Source organism: Bos indicus x Bos taurus, chromosome 7 (genome assembly GCF_003369695.1).
Source record: "Bos indicus x Bos taurus breed Angus x Brahman F1 hybrid chromosome 7, Bos_hybrid_MaternalHap_v2.0, whole genome shotgun sequence".
NCBI classification, from domain to species: domain Eukaryota; kingdom Metazoa; phylum Chordata; class Mammalia; order Artiodactyla; family Bovidae; genus Bos; species Bos indicus x Bos taurus.
In genome coordinates this window covers 102,364,966-102,379,548 of record NC_040082.1, presented here as the reverse complement: position 1 = coordinate 102,379,548, position 14,583 = coordinate 102,364,966, and the positions used below count along the sequence as shown (strand labels likewise).

Genomic DNA, 14,583 nt, shown 5'->3' with positions numbered 1-14,583 from the left:
ATGTCATGACCAACACAATGGACACGAATTTGAACAAACTCTGGGAGATAGAGGACAGGCAGGCCTGGTGTGCTGCAGTCCCTGGGGTCACAAAGGGTCAGATATGATTTAGTGACTGAACACCACCAATGAGAAAGAAGTACTGGGTATGAAGTACCCATATGATTTTGACATATGTTTTTTGTTGTACACAATTCACCCCCTAATTCTAACTCTCTGTGTAACCCAGGCTGCCCATCTGCTTGTTGTTGATAGCACCAGGGTCCAGTCAGCCTGCTCAATCACAATCACCACGATCCAAATGCCATCATCTCCTAAGACCCAATCTGGGGGACATGGGGGCCTGCTGATGACAGTAGTCCTCCTGCAAAGTCAAACCACTAGACTCTATGTAAGGCTGAGAATTGTGGCTGCTGAATCCAATAGCGAATCAGCTCATCTCAAAGTCCTTCCCCAAGTCATTAGAAAGCATGGTGATGTAATACACCTGGCTAATACACATTGTCTTTATCAGTATTAAAATTGAGCACAGCTAATCTTTCCTTCAAAAAGGAGAAATCCTATAAGCTCAATACCTCAGAGAGTTTAAGGCTACTTCAAAGTCTCCTCTGCTCTGATCTTAAGGGGAAAGAGATCATGGGGAAAATACACATCTTTCCCTTCCTGTAGCACTTCATTCATCTCTGTTGACACAATCACCATGTTGCTCTGTGATGATTTATTGACATGTCTCTATCAGCCACCAGGCTGAATGTTTTGAGGGCAGAAACAGAGTGTATCCTTGTGTCCTAGGCACTGAACTGTGGTCCTGGAACATGGTAGGTGTTGAACAACTTTTCTGTCCTAGGACTGAGAGGTAGCTGCTTTGCTGAATAGTTTCCTCAGGGCTGCCTTCATGTTCTTGTTCCTTAGGCTGTAGATAAAGGGGTTCAGCATGGGGATGACCACCCCACACATCAAGGCAGCCACCTTGTCCTTCTTCAAGGAGGTGGGAGATGCTGGCTGCAGGTACACGGCAAAGATGGTGCCATAGAATAGAGTCACCATGGTGAGGTGTGAGCCGCAAGTGGAGAAGGCTTTCCATTTGCCCTGAGCAGAAGGGATCTTGAAGACTGCACAGAAAATGCAGATATAAGAGAGGAGGATACATGTGAGAGGGCTGATGCCCATAATGATGCCGAAAGCAAAGATCACCAGCTCATTGGTGTGTGTGTCTGAGCAGGAGAGCTTCAGCAGGGGCATGAGGTCACAGAAGAAGTGGGGGATTTCAGAGGCAGTGCAGAAGGTCAACTGAGCCATGAGGCTGGTGTGGACAATGGACTGGAGGTTGGTGATCAGCCACGACCCCACCACTAGCAGCCCACACACACGGGGACTCATGATGGCCAAGTAGTGCAGAGGGTGGACAATGGCCATGAACCGATCAATGGCCATCACAGCCAGGAGGAAGCTGTCCATGGTCCCAAACAGGTGGAAGGCATACATCTGGGCAAGGCAGCCTGCAAAGGGGATGGCTTTGCTCTGAGTCCAGAGGTTCACCAGCATCTTGGGGACGGTGGTGGAAGAGAAGAAGATGTCCACCAGGGACAGGTTACAGAGGAAGAAGTACATGGGCGTGTGGAGGTGTGAGTCTGTGATGATGGCCAGGATGATGAGCAGGTTTCCAAAGATGGTGACCAGGTACATGGGCAGGAAGAGCCCAAAGAGGAAGATCTGATGCTCTGGCTTTTCTGAGAGTCCCAGGAGGAGGAATTTTGAGACTGCTGTTTGGTTTTCTGGTTCCATGGACAGCTTTTGTCTACCGTGAAGGAGAAAAGGAGGAAGGTGAGAGACATAAAACTTGGAGTCAGAGATGGAGTTCTGTCTCAGCTCCCTGCAAACCTGTGTGTTTTGTGAAAACCCGTGGGATTCTTACAGCTCCCTTCTCTGGATTTCTGTTTCCCCAAGGAAAACCATCCATGTCTGAGAATGGATAGTCTCAAATGTCTGACTGAGTTGTTTTGGGATAACTTAGGTATTGTTCATAAACACACTCATTTCTCTTCATAGAGCCAAGCTTCATAGAAAATCAAATTGAGAGAAATCAAGTCCAAACCTGATCATCTTCTTTCTCTTCTTTTCCCCTCATCTTTTTCTCTTTCCTTTCCTCCTTTCCTCCCTTTCCTCTTCCATCAATAAGACATAATTTTAGCATCTCTTTTGGGTTCATGACTAGGGATATAAGGATGAGTAGCACTTTTCTGAAGCATCCAATGAACCCTAAGTTCATTAGGGGCACTTTATGATCTGCACCCATCATGACTAGGTAGACCCCTTCTCATTTGTCATGATGAGGACCAGTGTTGGAAACTCCAGCAAAAGAATGGAAACATAAAGTGGACAAACATACCTTTCACGTTTTAACTTGAGTCCAGTATGTAAATTTATTCATGGGACTTTTTGATGAAGACCAAGTTCTTTTCTAGTATGAGGAAATTGGTGGTAGATCTGTATCAGCTACCTTGCCTTAGCCATATACATAGGCTGAAATCTGTGTTCTGTTTTTTTCCATGAATGTGGAACAAGGAGTTAAGGATCCTTGCAAAACAATCTGGGCACAGAATCCTTTCAGATTTTTACACGTCTACATCCAAATTGTCTCCCATTACCTTGTTCACATCTATTTTTTTTTTAATTTATATTGATATTTTATTAGCATCACTCTTTTTTTCCTTCCTCAGATATTAAAGGAAACACAAAACATTATACTGAATATAAGTATAAGAAGTTATGTAAAGACCTAGGTAATACAATGTGTCTGCAGTATAAAGTGAATTGTTCAGTCATTAAGTCTCGTCTAACTCTTTGAGACCCCATGGACTATAGCGTACCAGGCCTTCCTGTCCCTCAGTGTCTTGGAGTTTTCTCAAGTTCATGTCCACTGAGTCGGTGATGCTATCCAACATCTATTTTGACAGCAGTTTTTAAAAATGATTCCTTTTTGTTATTAAGTCTTTACAAAGCATACAATTTGGATTTCATGAAACCATATTTCCCATTCCTTCCCTTCCTTCCCTCTCTCCCTTTATTCCGTCCCTCCTTCCTCCTTTCTCTTATAGTTTGTTAATTTTTATAGTATTATTTAAACAATACATTTGTAGCAGCAACTGCAATCAGCATGATCAGGTTTGGCATTATTTAAAATGACTCAACTGAGCAGAAATGTTTCAGCAAGCTAGTGAGTAGGCCCCTGGCCTCAAGCATTCAGTGCATTGGGACAGTATTCATGTATTTTCAGGGGAAACAGTGACTTTGAATGAACCCAGAATGCTGGTAAAGTAGAAGTTTTATAGAGAACTTTCACACTAACAAAAGAATATCTGGAGCTTTAAAGCTAATGACATTTTGGGGACTTCCCTGGTAGTCCAGTGGCTAAGACGTCATGCTCTCAGTGCAGGGGGCCCCAATTAGATCACTGACCAGGGAACTAGATCCCACATGCTGCAACTTAGGAGTGGGCAGGCTGCAACTTGAGAGTTGAATTCACGTGCCCGTGCGCCGCAATTAAGACCTGGCACAGCCAAACAAAATACATATTTAAAAACAGAAAGCTAATGGCATTTTGGAAGTACATTTGGTCTCAACAGTACCTTCACAGGACAAGAAATTCTGTATTTTCGTATGATCCAGACAAACCATCACTGCTCCTTGAAACAGTTTTGCACCCTCAGTAAAATATACAATGTTGTATCATGTCGAACAGATGTTCAGAAAGTTTATTCAAAATAAAAACTCCCAGACACAGCCTGGACTATTCAAAGATAAGCCATTTCCATGACAACAAGAAAGGTGTGATTAAGTGTCAGTTGACAAAAAGCAGAATGTCCTGCATACGTATTCCTAGAGTTAATATGATGACAGAAAAGCAAGTTTGTAAAATAACATTCTGACACGAACTGATATGAAAATATGGACCAAAGGAATGAACAGGAGAGAGCAAGTTTTAAAGAAATGCCAACACGTAGTCATGCCTGATAGTATTCTCATTCACACATTTTAAGCTGACAATGAGTTTGATCCTAGTTTTGTTTCCCCATCTATTTAGAAAGTTCCCATTATTTATTGGGAATTAGCAGGTTCATGAACATGAACTTGGGCAAACTTCAGGAGATGGTGAGGGACAGAGAGGCCTGGCGTGCTGCAGTCCATGGGGTCGCAAAGAGTCAGACATGATTGGGCGATTGAAAAACAACGACAATCAGGTTCATATAGAAAGTTCAGAGAAAGCAGATTCATATAAGACCACCAAAGCTTGGTTGCATTTGCCTCTTTAAGTCTCCATTTTCCAGTGTATGTGTTTATCCTTCCTTTAAATTAATGAAGACTTATAGAGAACATATTAGGTGCTAGGCACTATATGTGTCTCTTATGATATATAGACAACATAGAAAAAAAACCCAATGTGTCATGATTCACCAGGTCCTTGTAAAGTGTTAATATCATCTCTTTCCAGCAATGAGAGGATTTTCCTTTGTTGCCCTCATTTCTTTTTTAAAAAATTAATTTATTTATTTTAATTGGAGGCGAATTACTTTACAATATTGTAGTGGTTTTTGCCATACATTCACATGAATCAGCCATGTACATGTGTTCCCCAACCTGAACCCCCCTCCCACCTCCCTCCCCATCCCATCCCTCAGGGTCATCCCAGTGCACCATCCCTGAGCACCCTGTCTCATGCGTTGAACCTGGACTGGCGATCTATTTCACATATGGTAATATACATGTTTCAATGCTATTCTTTCAAATCACCTTGCCTTCTCCACAGAGTCCAAAATTCTGTTCTTTACATCTGTGTTTGTTTTGCTGTCTCATATATAGGGTCATCGTTACCATCTTTCTAAATTCCATATATATGTGTTAGTATACTGTATTGGTGTTTTTCTTTCTGACTTACTTCACTCTGTATAATAGGCTCCAGTTCCATCCACCTCATTAGAACTGATTCAAATGCATTCTTTTTAATAGCTGAGTAATATTTCATTATGTATATGTACCACAGCTTTCTTGTCCATTCATCTGCCAATGGACATCTAGGTTGCTTACATGTCCTGGTTATTGTAAACAGTGCTGCGATGAATAGTGGGATACACGTGTCTCTTTCAATTCTGGTTTCCTCAGTGTGTATGCCCAGCAGTGGGATGCTGCCCTCATTTCTTACCTGGTTAAGTCCTCTGGTCCTAAAACCAATTTCTGACAAGCACATATGAGGCATTTAATGACAACAAAAGTGTTTAGGCTTCTAAGGAGCAACACTTAATTTTTTAAAAAAATTTTCTTTTATTTTTTGGCTGAGCTGCATGGCATGTGAATTTTTAGGTCCCTGACAAGGGATCAAACCTGCATCCCCTGCATTGGGGATGCAGAGTCTTAACCACTGGACCACCAGGGAAGTCCCCAGAGTTTCTTCATGGGTAGATTTCACAATGATTCTGAGAGGTATATGGTGTTGACCACAACTGATAATAGAAAGACTGGGGCTGGCACTTCTCTGGCAGAGTAGTGGTTAAGAATCTACACTTCCATGCTTCCACTGCAGAGGTCATGGGTTCAGATCCTGGTCTGAACCCACATGCCAGGTGGTGCAGTGAAAAAAAAAAAAAGATGGGGGCTGAGAGAGATGTTCTGGGCACTCAGCCTGCAGGTGGTTGGGCTCTTAGTTGAACTGAGATTTATTTTCACTCTCTCAAACTCCATTGCTTCTGAGTATGGCCACTCACACCCTATGAGCAGTGGTGTTTCATAGTTAAACTCTGCCAACATGTTCTAAGTCATCCTCTGCTATTAAAGTGTTTTAGATTCTTATCTACCTGCCTTCCAAGAACATGGGTTTATGGAAAGATTTAAGGTTTGCTGAAGTAAATGGGACTACACAGTGCATAATTCAATCGGGATAAGAAAGGTGATAGGTGACCCCATGGTGTTTTAAGAACAAGGAAGAGATGCTAATCCCTACTATGAGGAGCAGGACCATGGAAGGTGAACAGGTGGTGAAAGGGAGCTTTAGAAAAGTGAACGACACAAGCTCTTCCTGGATAACCTCGAGAGATCTCCAGCAGAGATTTAATTAATTTTCAAGGGTGTTTAGAGTTGGGTTTGAGGTTTTTATAGGGTGATGCTCAGGTTTCTCTGGGCTGCCTGTACTCCTGTGAGTCCCTTCCTGGCTACACATTTCCAACTCTTTGGTTGTTGACAGGAAGTCCTTGCTTGCACTGGGACAGTGGTTCTCAGCCTTGAGTGTACATCAGTGCCACCGAGGGAGCTGGTTAAAACCTCATGCCTTGGAGTGTCTGGGATGGGGCTTGAGAAACAAAAGTTCTAGGAAGTTCTCAGGGGACACAGCTGCTACTGGTCCAGGACTGTATTTGAAGAACCTCAGCTTTGGAGAAAACTGTTTTATGGTGACCTCCATCCGCAGACCAAAAATGCTTTTTCTCCATATGACTAGCTATAGTGAGTTTGTCCTCTGTACCTTTCGCCCTCTCACGGACTATAGAATTGCTCTCAGTCCCTCTTCTTTTTCTCATTCTCCCTCTCCCCTCACAGTCTCTCTCCTTTCAGGAAGAGATGCAGTTCCTCTTCCCCAACCCCTCCAGTTCACTCCTGTTCTCCATCCTTGGCTGACTTACCAGGAGGGTATTACCAAGAGAATGGTCTTGGTGGACTCCGTCTCCACTGGATCCCACAGGATTCTGAGGTCAACGCTGAGACACCAGGAAAGACATGAGGAGACCCGCCAGCTGTGACTTCTGAGGGGAGTCTGATGTCTGTGGTGTAGAGGAGGGAATTGTGTATTCCCACCCCAGCTGGGGTATGTGAACAGGGTCACAGCAGGGTATTTAGAGTTTGAGGGCTCTTGGGCATTTTAATCCCATGGCTCCTTGTTAAGGAGGAAGATGCTAATTGTCTTATTTGTATTCTTGCCACTTGTGACCTGTTGTCTGGAGTATGGGCACTTTGGGATAATGGAGTGGGTGACAAAGTGGAGGCACACTCCACTAAGGATACATTCTCACTAGGAAATGCCCTAGTGTCCTTTCCCAGCCCAAACTGAACCTCATGGCAGTTCCCATGCAGGGTGGTCTGGAGGTTCAAGGCCCTCCCCAGGCTACTCAGGTGCCTGAATCTATGTCCTTTCACTCCTTCCATCATGAAGGAAACTCCAGGAGGATAGGGAACTTATACAGTTAGGTTCACCAGTGAAAGCTCCTGGAAAGTAATCAATAAATTTATGCTGTATAAATCAGTATCAGTTCAGTTGCTCAGTCATATCCAACTCTTTGTGACCCCAAGGACTGCAGCACACCAGGCTTCCCTGTCCATCACCAACTCCCAGAACTTGCTCAAACTTATGTTTATCGAGTTGGTGATGCCATCCAACCATCTCATCCTCTGTTGTCCCCATCTCCTGCCTTCAATCTTTCCCAGCATCAGGCTCTTTTCCAGTGAGTCAGTTCTTTGCCTCAGGTGGCCAAAGTATTGGAGCTTCAGCCTCAGCATCAGTCCTTCCAATGAATATATAGGACTGATTTCCTCTAGGATAGACTGGTTTGATCTTGCAGTCCAAGGAACTTTCAAGAGTCTTCTCCAACACCACATTTCAAAAGCATCAGTTCTTTGGCTCTCAGCTTTCTTTATGGTCCAACTCTTACGTCCATACATGACTACTGGAAAAACCATAGCTTTGACTAGAAGGACCTTTGTTGGCAAAGTAATATCTCTGATTTTTAATATGCTGTCTAGGTTTGTCATACCTTTTCTTCCAAGGAGCAAGCATCTTTTAATTTCATGGCTGCAGTCGCCATCTACAGTGATATTGGAGCCCAGGAAAATAAAGTCTCTCACTGTTTCCATTGTTTCCCTGTCTATTTACTGCGAAGTGATGGGATCAGATTCCATGATCTTCATTTTTGAATGTTGAATTTTAAGCCAGCTTTTTCACTCTCCTCTTTCACTTTCATCAAGAGGTTCTTTAGTTGCTCTTTGCTTTCTGCCGTAAGGGTGGTGTCATCTGCCTATCTGAGGTTATTGGCATTTCTCCCTGCAATCTTGATTCTGGCTTGTGTTTCATCCAGTGCGGAATTTTGCACGATGTACTCTGCATATAAATAAGCAAGGTGACAATATACAGCCTTGACATACTCCTTTCCTAATTTTGAACCAGTCCATTGTTCCATGTCCAGTTCTGTTTCTTCTTGACCTGCAGGCAGGCTTCTCAGAAGGCAGGTAAGGTGGTCTGGAATTCCCACCTCTTTAAGAACTTTTCCACAGTTTGTTGTGATCCACACAGTCAAAGGTTTTACTGTAGTCAATGAAGCAGAAAAATGATGTTTTTCGGGAATTCTCTTGCTTTTTCTATAATCCAACAGATGTTGGCAATTTGATCTCTGGTTCCTCTGCCTTTTCTAAATCCAGCTTGAACATCTGGAAGTTCCTGGGTCATGTACTGTTGAAGCCTAGGTTGGAGAATTTTGAGCATTATTTTATTAGCGTGTGAGATGAGTGCAATTGTGTGGTAGTTTGAACATTTTTTTGGCATTGCCTTTCTTTGGGATTGGAATAAAAACTGACCTTTTCCAGTCCTGTGGCCACTGCTGAGTTTTCCAAATTTGCTGGCCTATTGAGTGTATCACTTTAACAGCATCATCTTTTAGGATTTGAAATAGCTCAACTGGAATTCCATCACCTCCACCAGCTTTGTTCGTTGTGATGCTTCCTAAGGCCCACTTGACTTCACATTCCAGGATGTCCAGCTCTAGGTGAGAGATCACACCATCATGGTTATCAGGATTATGAAGATTGTTTTTGTACAGTTCTTCTGTGTATTCTTGCCACCTCTTCTTATTATCTTCTGCTTCTGTTAGGTCCATACCATTTCTGTCCTTTATTGTGCCCATCTTTGCATGAAATGTTCCCTTGGTATCTCTAGTTTTCTTGAAGAGATCTCTAGTCTTTCCCATTCTATTGTTTTCCTTTATTTCTTTGCATTGATCGCTGAGGAAGGCTTTCTTACCTCTTCTTACTATTCTTTGGAACTCTGCATTCAGATGGGTATATATTTCCTTTTCTTTCCAGAGGGGACCAAGCTTATTTTTGAATGGGGATTAAGGGATTTCTCTTCAACTTTTGAATCAAAACTGTTAGTGGACTTTATTCTTTGGGGTTTGGGTTTCTATGTCATGCCTCCCATTTCTGTTTCCCTTGGGGGCCTTTTTATCTTCTGGATCCTTCTACTTTTACCAACTCCCCAGTTTTTAATGTCTTAAAATTTTTAACTTTTAAAATGTGTAAATACTAACTCTTGGTTAAGAAATTATTCATGCACCACATTTTCTTTATCCATTCCTCTGTTAATGGACATTTAAGTTGATTTCATGTCTTGGCTATTGTAAGTACTACTGTAATGAACATTGGGGTGCATATATCTTTTAGAATTATGGTTTTTCTCTGGACATATGTCCATGAATAAGACTGTAATCATATGGTAAATTAGCCATAAAAAAGAATGAAATAATGCCATTTGCTGTAATATGGATGGAACTAGAGATTATCATACTAAGTGAAGTAATCAGAGAAAGAAAAATATATGATATCACTTATATGTGGAACCTAAAAAATGATACAAGTGAAGTGAAAGTATTATAAGTGAAACTAATATAAGTAAAACTATGGTGATACTAGTGGTAAAGAGCCCACCTGTCAATGCAGGAGATGTAAGAGATGTGGGTTTGATCCCTGGGTCAGGAAGATCCCCTGGAGGAGGGCATGGCAACCTACTCCAGTATTCTTGCCAGGGGAATTCCATGGACAAAGGTGCCTGGAGGTCTACAGTCCATGGGGTCACAAAGAGTTGGACACGACTGAAGTAACTGAGCTCATGCATTACAAGTGAAGCTAAGTGAAACTGTTTGCAAAACAGAAACAAAGTCACAAAGTTCAAAAACAAACTTATGATTACCAAATGGAAATGTGGGGCAGGAGGAATGAATTAGGAGTTTGGGATTAATATATACACACTACTATGTATAAAACAGATAATCAATAAGGACCTGCTGTATAGCACAGGCACTTTCTACTCAATATTGTATAATAATCTATATGGTAAAAGAATCTGGAAAAGAATCAGTTCAGTTCAGTCACTCGGTTGTGTCCGACTCTTTGTGACCCCATGAATCACAGCACGCCAGGCCTCCCTGTCCATCACCAACTCCTGGAGTTCACTCAGACTCACATCCATCGAGTTGGTGATGCCATCCAGCCATCTCATCCTCTGTCGTCCCCTTCTCCTCCTGCCCCCTAATCCCTCCCAGCATCAGAGTCTTTTCCAATGAGTCAACTCTTCACATGAGGTGGCCAAAGTACTGGAGTTTCAGCTTTGCCATCATCCTTCCAAAGAAATCCCAGGGCTGATCTCCTTCAGAATGGACTGGTTGGATCTCCTTGCAGTCCAAGGGTCTCTCAAGAGTCTTCTCCAACACCACAGTTCAAAAGCATGAATTCTTCGGCGCTCAGCTTTCTTTCTTTTCAGCTGCCCACTGAAAAAGAATGGATATATGTATATGTGTTACTCAGTCACTTTGCTGTTCACCTGAAACTAACAATAAAATTACTCAATAAAATAAAAAAAAAATTCATGCAATGGAATAATGAAATGTTGTTCCCCAATCCAGGTCCTTATTCATCCAGTTCTTATCAAGGCCCCTCAATGAATAATCTCTCTTAGTGGCTTTTGTGTAACCTTCCAGAGTTTCTACGCAGACATAAACACACACACACACATACACACACACAGAGTTCCTTCTGGGAACTGTGAGGAAGAATCTGCTCATGCCTATCTCTAAGATTTTGGTTTGGTGGCAGTCTCTGGCATCCCTTGGCTTTTAGAAGCATCACCTTGATCTCTTCCTTCATCTTCACATGGATTTTTCCGTGGGTGCATGTCTGTGTCCAAATTCTACCTTGTTTTATAAGGATGCCAGTCACCGTGGATTAAGACCCTAATGACCTCGTTATAACTTGATTACCTTGCAAAGACCCTATTTTCAGAAATGGTCACTTTCTGAGGTACTAGGGGTTAGATTGCGACATATCTTTGTGGAGGACACAGTTCAGCCCCCAATCCAACCTCTTCATGTAGCCTAGCCCACCGCATCCACTTGTTGCTGACAGTGCCTATAGAATCATATTGGATTTGGAACCATGCGATGGAATCACAGGAAACACATGGACTCTGTGGGTAATTCAGGGCCAGTGTCCTCCCGCTGTGGTCTGTGTGCCGCCTGCTTCAGGACCATCTGGAGAGCCTGTCAAGAAGGCAGATTCCAGGGTCCAGTGTCAGCCTGCTGAATCACGATCTCCATGATCCAATGCCAGCATCTCCTATGTCCCAATCTGGGGCACAGGGGAGGCCTGTTGATGACATTAATCCCCATGCAAAGTCAGGACCACTAGGCCCCCTGTGAGATCGAGGTTGATGACTGCTGAATCGGAAAGCAAGTGAGCTCATCTCATGTTCTCAGAGTCCTTCCTCCAGTCACTTAGGAAGCATGGTGATGTAATTGGTCGATATGTAACACACTTTTTTTTTTTTTTTAAGACACAGACCATTTATTTATTTTTTACTTTTACTGGAGTATAGTTGCTTTAAATATTGTGTTAGTTTCTGCTGTTCAGCAAAGCAAATCAGTTACACATATACATATATCCCATCTCTTTTATACTTTCTTCCCATGTATGTTACCGCAGAGCACTGAGCAGTGTTCCTTGTGCTATACAGTAGGTTCTCATTAGTTATCCTATTTAGTTATTACTAAATAGTTATTACTATTTTACACATAGTATCAATAGTGTATATATGTCAGTCCCAATCTCCCAGTCATCCTACTTCCCCTGCCCCCTTGGTGTGCATACGTTTGTTGTTTATGTCTGTGTCTCTATTTCTGCTTTGCAAATAAATTCATCTGTACCAGTTTTTCTATATTCCACATATAAGTGATACTATATGATACTCGTTTTTCTCTTTCTGACTTACTTTACTCTGTATGACAGTCTCTAGGTGCATTGACACCTCTGCAAATGGTACTTTTTTGCTCCTTTTTATGGCTGAGTAATATTTCATTGTATAAATATACCACATCTTCTTTATCCATTCCTCTGTTGATGGACATTTAGGTTGCTTCCACATTATCTTTATTGCAGATGAAGATCTTCATTAAAATTGAGTATAGCTAATGGATGTGAGAGTTGGACTGTGAAGACAGCTGAGCGCCAAAGAATTGATGCTTTTGAACTGTGGTGTTGGAGAAGACTCTTGAGAGTCCCTTGGACTGCAAAGAGATACAACCAGTCCATTCTAGAGGAGACCAGTCCTGGGTGTTCTTTGGAAGGAATGATGCTAAAGCTGAAACTCCAGTACTTTGGCCACCTCATGCGAAGAGTTGACTCATTGGAAAAGACTCTGATGCTGGGAGGGATTGGGGGCAGGAGGAGAAGGGGATGACAGAGGATGAGATGGCTGGATGCCATCACCGACTCGATGGACGTGAATTTGAGTGAACTCCAGGAGTTGGTGATGGATAGGGAGGCCTGGCGTGCTGCAATTCATGGGGTCACAAAGAGTCGGACATGACTGAGCGGCTGAACTGAACTGAATCTTTCATTCAACTAGGATTATCCATGTACCATTTCTATAAGACACCCCAGAAAGGCCAATTTAAGGCTAATTCAAAATCTCCTACTCTAACCTTCAGGAGGAAGATAAACCATGGGGGAAAATACACATCTTTTCTTTCCTGCAGTGCTTCATTCATCTCTTATGACAGACACATTTACCATGTCGACCTGTGATGATTTGTTGACAGATCTCTATTCCATACCAGACTCTGAATGCCTTGACAGAAGCAATGGATGTGTTTCAGTGTTCCATGCACTGAACTGTGGCCCTGGAACATGGCAGGTGCCGAACAGCTATTCTGCCCTAGGACTGATGGGTGCTACTTTGCCACCCAGCTTCCTCAGGGCTGCCTTCATGTCCTTGTTCCTTAGGCTGTAGATAAAGGGGTTCAGCATGGGAATGATCACAGCATACATCAGGGCAGCTGCCTTATCCTTCTGGGAGGAAGTGGGAGATGCCGGCTGCAGGTACACAGCAAAGATGGTGCCATAGAATAGTGTCACCACGGTGAGGTGTGAGCCACAAGTGGAGAAGGCTTTCCATTTGCCCAGAGCAGAAGGGATCCTGAAGATCGTCCGAAAAATGCAAGTATAAGAGAAGACTTTGCACACTAAGGGGCTGATGCCCATCACAATGCCGAAAGCAAAGATCACTAGCTCATTGGTGTGTGTGTCTGAGCAGGAGAGCTTCAGCAGGGGCATGAGGTCACAGAAGAAGTGGGGGATTTCAGAGGCAGCGCAGAAGGTCAACTGAGCCATGAGGCTGGTGTGGACAATGGACTGGAGGTTGGTGATCAGCCACGACCCCACCACTAGCAGCCCACACACACGGGGACTCATGATGGCCAAGTAGTGCAGAGGGTGGACAATGGCCATGAACCGATCAATGGCCATCACAGCCAGGAGGAAGCTGTCCATGGTCCCAAACAGGTGGAAGGCATACATCTGGGCAAGGCAGCCTGCAAAGGGGATGGCTTTGCTCTGTGTCCAGAGGTTCACCAGCATTTTGGGGACAGTGGTGGAAGAGAAGAAGATGTCGATGAGGGACAAGTTGGAGAGGAAGAAGTACATGGGCGTGTGGAGGTGTAAGTCTGTGATGATGGCCAGGATGATGAGCAGGTTTCCAAAGATGGTGACCAGGTACATGGGCAGGAAGAGCCCAAAGAGGAAGATCTGATGCTCTGGCTTTTCTGAGAGTCCCAGGAGGAGGAATTCTGAGACTGCTGTTTGGTTTTCTTGTTCCATGGATGGCCTGTGTCTACTGTGAGGGAGAAAAAGGCAGAGGGAAGCAACATAAAGCTGGGAATCAAACAATACTACAAAGCTACAGTCATCAAAACAATGTGGCAGTGGCACAAAAGCAGAAATATAGATCAGTGAGGCAGAATAGAAAACCCAGAAATAAACCCATGCATCTATGGTCAATTAGTCTACGACAAAGGAGGCAGGCTGCACAAGGTTGGAAAGACAGTCTCTTCAACATGTGATGCTGGGAAAACTGGACAGCTACATGGAAAAAAATGAAATTATTCTTTAACACCATACACAAAAATCAGCTCAAAGTGAATTAAAGACCTTAATGTGAGACCAGACACTGTAAAACTCCTGGAGGAAATCATAAGCAGGACATTCTCTGATATAAATCAAAGCAATATCTCTTTTGATCCATCTCCCAGAATAATGGAAATAAAAACAAAATAAACAAATGGGACCTATCAGGGAATGTTTAACAAGAGGATTCCTACATGCTATTTTTCATAAATCCTCTGTTCTTTATCAGTTTCTGTTGCCAGAAACCAGTGGAATGGCATGCCACTCCCAGGACTGCGGTCATAGGATGAGACAGGCTTGAATCTCCTTCAGTAAACATTC

At 43.1% G+C, this 14,583-nt stretch overlaps 2 protein-coding genes across 2 annotated transcripts; both read right to left on the bottom strand.

Moving 5' to 3' along the window:
* Window positions 1-843: 843 nt before the first annotated feature.
* On the bottom strand, window positions 844-1,785 carry LOC113896666 (olfactory receptor 1I1-like). The gene has a single exon (XM_027548880.1). It carries the CDS (start codon window positions 1,783-1,785, stop codon window positions 844-846), a length of 942 nt encoding a protein of 313 aa, XP_027404681.1.
* Window positions 1,786-12,662: 10,877 nt separating this feature from the next.
* Window positions 12,663-14,345, bottom strand: LOC113896665 (olfactory receptor 1I1-like). Its single transcript, XM_027548879.1, has one exon. The coding sequence runs from the start codon at window positions 13,954-13,956 to the stop codon at window positions 13,006-13,008; it is 951 nt and encodes a 316-aa protein (XP_027404680.1). The 5' UTR covers window positions 13,957-14,345; the 3' UTR covers window positions 12,663-13,005.
* Window positions 14,346-14,583: the final 238 nt, after the last annotated feature.